The 6,242-nt window shown below is 32.8% G+C and overlaps 1 protein-coding gene across 1 annotated transcript; it reads left to right on the top strand.

Moving 5' to 3' along the window:
- The first annotated feature begins 2,827 nt into the window (after nt 1-2,827).
- Nucleotides 2,828-5,365, top strand: LOC145629070 (uncharacterized). The gene is made up of 4 exons (XM_081681546.1): nt 2,828-3,389; nt 3,740-3,951; nt 4,269-4,536; nt 4,974-5,365. The coding sequence occupies exons 1-4, from the start codon at nt 3,126-3,128 to the stop codon at nt 5,265-5,267; spliced, it is 1,038 nt and encodes a 345-aa protein (XP_081537672.1). The 5' UTR covers nt 2,828-3,125; the 3' UTR covers nt 5,268-5,365.
- Nucleotides 5,366-6,242: the final 877 nt, after the last annotated feature.

Below are 6,242 nucleotides of genomic sequence, written 5' to 3'. Positions count from 1 at the left end.
TTACTTTATATTGTTACAATCAAACCCTTGCCTTCTATCAAGGCCTTAAAATCTTTTACAAAAAACAAATAAGACATATTTACATGTAGCATAGCAATTGTGAAAAAAAGTTCTTAACATCAAGATTCAGAATAACTTAGCAATTCTATTTGTTAACTCTTTATTATTCAAAAATACATCAAATATCTACTCAAGGCTTTAAGCAATGACCCCGTAAATGTTTTTAAAAAATTTATAATAGATTCGGAATCACTTGAAAGATAATTCATATCAAATAGCATCATTTAAAATACCAATTATAAGGATTTATAACTAAACTATTCAAGTGTACTCATACATGTAAGAGGGAATATTACAATTAAACTTGACAACTCTTCAAGTTTTAGTAGCATATTATTGCATCATCAATTTTATTATCTTAAATAGAAGAGTCATTTTTTTCACAAACAAAAAAAAATAAAAAAAATAAAAAAATAAAAAAAAAATAGAGAAGAAGAAGAAGGTAAACTTGCTCGATGAGGTCTTTCATGATAAGTAAAAGTATTATTTGGGATAATGGATAAATATCACATTTAGCGAAAAAAAAAAGGGGGGGGGGGGAGGCATTAAAGAAGAATAAACATAGAGATAAATTTTATTTCAAAAAAAAAAAAAAAAAAAAAAAAAAAAAAAAAAAAAAAAAACCAAAGAGATAAATTAAAAAATGAATGTTGGACAAGAGATTATAACCCATGAACTTTGATAGATTATCAAAAAAGGTAATATTAATGCACTTTGTATCCTATTTAAACAAATTTTAACTATTTTTTTTCCTGGTATGGACCATGGCACGTGCTCTACCAAGACACAAGGTGGTTCCGCTACTAATAAACATGATTATAGATTATGTAGGAATATAAGATTAGCAATTGAAAAGGGTAAACAGACAATCAAATGCATATAAAGCTGAAGGCATAAGATTAATCACAATACTCATCCACAAATACATCTAAAGTTTACTCGTGAGTATATGGACTAAGATGGAAAATACTAGACCTGCTATCAAATTAGAGTTGTTAATTGCGTGTAGATCTTGTTAGGAATTATTTTTTAATTAAATTAAAAACACTGGTAGGGCGCACATGCCTTACCGCCTCATCAGGTCCCTTCGCCTCATTAGGTCCCTTCTCCCTTCTCCCCTCTGATGGCATGAGAATTGACATTAAATTAGAATGTCAAGTGTCGCTGTCTTGTGGTCGTTGTGAGATTTGACTTTATATATCAATGATATAATATGAAGTGTAAATGGAGTATGAGTGGAGACCTTGTGAGAAGAGAAATATAATTTTTTTTTAAAAAAAAAAAAGTAAATTGAAGAGTATTTCCATTTAAGAAAGTCTTGTAATTTAAAAATAAAGTTAAGAAGGTAAATGTTGTAATTTAAAATTAAAAAAAAAAAAAAAAAAAAAAAAAAAAAAAAAAAAAAAAAACATTCTAATAAAGTTGTAAGATTTTTTTATAGGCCGTGTTTGGTGAATAGCTTAAAGCTGAAGTTAATTTTGACTAGCTGATTGTATTAATTGATTTGACTAACTTATTTTATTAGCTTATTGTATAAAAGTGTTTTGTAAATAGCTGATAGTTTAAAGTTGTTTGAGTATGTGAAATGACCAATAAGCTAATTGTGGGATGAGTATAGTTTAGGTATGATTTTAAATTAAATGGGGATATAAGTGTCCTTTCACCATATATTAATGAATAAGCTAATTGAAAAAACATCTAAAAGGAGCTTTTTAAAAAAGCTTATTTAGTGGAAATTTAGGGTTGTCAAACGGGTCGTGTCGTGTCGATATTAAACGAGTTGAAAAATCCTTGACCAAAACCTAACCCGTTTATTAAACGGGTTACCCGTGTAACTTTTTACCCACATATTGTAATAAATTAATTAATATTCAACTCAAAAATAAAAAAGTTTGACATCATTAATTCATTAAAGATACTACAACAATTTAAAGCTAGTGTTTCAAAAAAAGATACCACAAGGGTTTAAAACTTTTTGCCAAATTATCTGCCAAAAAATTACCAAAATGTATAAATGGAGTCAACATAATTTACAAAATAATAAGTTTTAAATAAGAAAATTCAGCTTATTTTTTTTACTAATTAATTAATAGATTAAGCATGTCGGGTTCTGATTGACGAGTTGTCGTTCAACCCATTTATATAATCGGGTTATGCGTGTCAGTTTCGGGTTAAAAATTTCAACCTAAACCTAACCCGTATAATTTCGTGTCGTGTTAGTGTCGACCCAACTATGTAAACGGGTCGAGAATTTTTGACCCAAACCCCCTTATTTCGTGTCGGGTTATTGTGTCGTGTTAGTTTTTTATAGGCTGAAGTGGAATAAACCAAACACCTTGAATTAATTTATTTAATAGTCAATAAGCTAATGTTGGTAAAATAAGCTAATTTTCCTCAAATAGATGTTTACCAAAAACAACCTTAATCACCCCTCACCAGGGTAATAGATAATTAAATATTATCTCCGTTCCTTAATTAAATTCCTACTTCTCTCTATTACGTAAAGAATAAATGTTAGAAATAGGAATCTAATAAAAGAATAGAGAAATCTAATTATACATCAGACAAGTCACATGTAACTCCAAAAGTATTTAGAAAAGAATGTATCCGGATCCGTCGTTACATGTGAGCACGTAAGATACTGGTGCAGTGGTACACCCACCCCACGAGGCCTTCATCTATAAATTTGAAGTTTGGTGTTGACTTTCTTTCTTTCTCATATACCTCTATTTGCTCTATTCTACTATCTATCACAACAAATTTACAATCAAGTTCCAAGTCCTCGTTTAAATTTTTTATCTTTGAAGCTTTAAATATACATAAGGTAATCTTCTTTTTTTTCTTATCTACGAAGTTTTTTAATTAATGCTATAGTTAATCATTTTTCCATCCATTTTTTTGGGGCCAATCTAAGCTTATACTTATATTTGGCATTATATGATCCTGTGGTCATAAAGATGAACAAATTTTGTGTATAATGCTAAAATATTTATAATATGGCCGAACGTGTTTAACTAGAGACCAAGTGTGTGTCCAAACTTATTATTCGAAACGTTTTCTAAGGCATGTTGAAGAGTGTTGGAGTGATCCTAGTGATCTCCATTGCAGTGACATTTATATGTCAGTCAACCCTGCCTCCACCACCGCGAATATGTGGGCAACCTGGTGGACCACCCGTAACAGCACCAAGGGTGAAGCTGAGGGATGGTAGACATTTGGCCTACAAAGAGTTTGGTGTACCAAAGGAGAATGCCAAGTTTAAGATTGTATATGTTCATGGTTTTGCCAATTCTAGACATGATGTCATTATTGCATCTAATCTTCCTCAGGTAATTCTATAGTTTCCATTCTTATTAAGGATGCAATTGTATTTTGCTATTTCTATAGTTATTTGATTCTACTCAGAGCTAAAATTCAGGCTTTTGTGGATGGTGAGCTCAAATCTATCGGCTCTTGCAACTCAAGACATATCATATTCTGTTTTTCCTGCATATAAATTTCAGTATGATATCTAGTGAACATTAATAAACACGTATTAGTTACACTTTCGTAGACTAAGTTTTAGAAATTAACAATAAAATGTCCCTTATACAATTAGAGGAACAATGTTATATCCTTTTTGTGGTCTGAAATAAAAATTAACTATAAGCTTCATTTTAATTTTGTCCCCTTATCACAGGAAGTCGTCCAAGAGTTGGGATTGTATATAGTGTCATTTGATAGGGCAGGCTATGGAGAGAGTGATCCTGATCCGAAGAGAACAATTAAAAGCATGGCTTTGGATATTGAAGAGCTCGCTGACCAGTTAAAGCTCGGGGATAAAATTTATTTGGTTGGATTTTCCATGGGCGGCCAATCAGTCTGGGGTTCCCTCGAGTTCATTCCCCACAGGTACTGCCAGTTACTTTATATTAACATCAGCCACACAGTATGGTTCTTCTTATGAACAGACTTTTTATTACCATTTTTTAGAAGAATGAATAATAATAAAATGATTATAAGGTAAATGAAAATAGGTAAGGATGATGCATGCAATCTATGCATACAGAAAGACTATAACCCACATGATAATCACATAATTTTTATTCAATGAGCAAACAATTTGTTATATATACTAGTATAATGAAATATATACATAATGATGTAAGTTCATACGGAATATTGAAGGTAAAAATTTCATGGAATTCTTCATGGGCATGTTGTTGCAGGCTTGCAGGAGCAGCACTGATAGCACCAGTTGTAAATTACTGGTGGAGTGGATTCCCTAAGAGCTTATCTCATGAAGCCTTTCGACAGCAGCTGCCACAGGACCAATGGACTGTAAGGGTTGTTCACTACTTTCCTTGGCTTACTTACTGGTGGAACACACAAAAGCTCTTTCCTGCTTCTAGTGTTGCTGCTGGGAAAATTGTATTCAGTCGACAGGATTATGAAATCTTTTCAAAGATCACATTCTCTGACGGTACTAATCACAAGGTTAGTTATCTTAATCTATTAGTTTTGTTCTAACATTGTAAATCTTATGTTTTTACTGGATTCTATACATAATATGGCCCGACAATTCTCCAATCTGCCATTGCTAATAAACCTATAATATCTAAATCAGTCTCAACTATGATATTTTTCTTGGGACTTCTGTAGATAGGGAAAGCTATAAACTAAATACTATTCAAACTAGTTCATAGGCCAACTTATCTTTTTGTTCAAATCATAATTGTGTCATTCATGGTCAAGAATAATGAGCTTATATTTTCAAAGTCTATTTTGAAAGAGTAACAAGTAGTAATTTCCTAAATTTGTTAAAGAAAACTCTTAAAAGATGAAAATAAATACTGATGCATGTATTAAATATTTTTTGTCTGAATTTCAGGGATACTAATTGATATTCCATGGATGTGTGGATTTTTTTACAGGAACAAACGAAACAACAAGGAGAATTCGAGTCACTTCATCGAGACATGATGATTGGATTTGGAAACTGGGAATTTAGTCCAATGAACCTCACGAACCCCTCTGAAAGCAAGCGAGGATTGGTGCATCTATGGCAGGGTGACGAGGATACCCTTGTACCGGTCACATTGCAAAGATATATTGCCCAAAGACTTCCATGGATCAAGTACCATGAGTTGGCAGGGGCAGGGCATGTGTTTCCCTTAGCAGAAGGGAAGGCTGAAGCTATTCTTAGAGCATTGCTGTTGGGTGATTAGTAGATTGATCACTCCTTTGACACCAAGATTGGTTTTGTGCATTCTGGAAATTGAGCAATCCAGTTAACATCGTTATGAAAAAAATATAGTTAGTAAGATTATGGGCATTAGTATGTCTAGAACATCATTGAATATTTGAAATTATGTAATTGGAAACTACTGTCCTGTATTAAAATATCATTCAAAAGGCATTGCATAGGTACTGATGTGTTTCTTACATTACTGAGGTATTGCATAGAATTAGATAGACGGTATTTTAGCAGTCATACGCCTCTTATTTCAAATCTGTTGCTGACTAGTGACTAGCATCTAATTGGCATGCTAACCATGTTAATGACGAATTTTTCTATGACTCTTATGGCGGTCTACCCTATCCCTGCATAGAATTTATATTTATTCGTTTTAATTAGATTGTTTCCAAGCACCATCAATATTAGCCGCCAGGCAGGAATACCTTTGCTATCCTGTCTGAGGCAACCTGATTGCGGTTACTTGTTGGTGGAATGCTCCTGTGTTGGGAGCACGTTAAGCTATAATTCACCAATTCCTGGCTGATACAAATCCACACTTGCACCTAAGAGACGAAATTGTTAGTCTCAGGGTCTTCCCCTTGAGAAATCACATTGTTTTTATGTTTCCAAATTACCTACAATCCTGCAAATAACACAATAGTAAGTTGACAGAGAGTCTTGTCATCCTTTGAGAGAAGGTTGATCTAAGATTTGTTCCAATGATCAATTTGAATGGGATATTTTGGCCGAGAATTAATCCCCAACGACAATGCCAGCCACACTTTTAAAGGCCATTCAAAGTTCCTGAAAAGATGTTTTCAAGACTAGAGGGCTTGGCCACAGAGAACACACACAAGGCCAAAAATTAGTTTTCGACTGCTCTAAACAAAGCTTCCAAGGAAAGTTTTTCAAATCCCATTAGATTGGAATTTGTTATACATGGAAAGGTGTTCTCAAGTATTGT

The sequence above is a fragment of the Chenopodium album genome, chromosome 4, assembly GCF_948465745.1.
Source record: "Chenopodium album chromosome 4, dcCheAlbu1.1, whole genome shotgun sequence".
Taxonomy (NCBI): Eukaryota; Viridiplantae; Streptophyta; class Magnoliopsida; order Caryophyllales; family Amaranthaceae; genus Chenopodium; species Chenopodium album.
The sequence above is the reverse complement of the archived record's forward strand: the minus strand, read 5'-3'. Positions and strand labels throughout refer to the sequence as shown.

Coding starts and splice junctions, on each gene's coding strand:
- LOC145629070 (XM_081681546.1), top strand. CDS start 3,126: ATGTTGAAGAGTGTTGGAGTGATCCTAGTGATCTCCATTGCAGTGACA. Junction 3,390..3,739: donor TTGCATCTAATCTTCCTCAG/GTAATTCTATAG, acceptor CCCTTATCACAG/GAAGTCGTCCAAGAGTTGGG. Junction 3,952..4,268: donor CTCGAGTTCATTCCCCACAG/GTACTGCCAGTT, acceptor ATGTTGTTGCAG/GCTTGCAGGAGCAGCACTGA.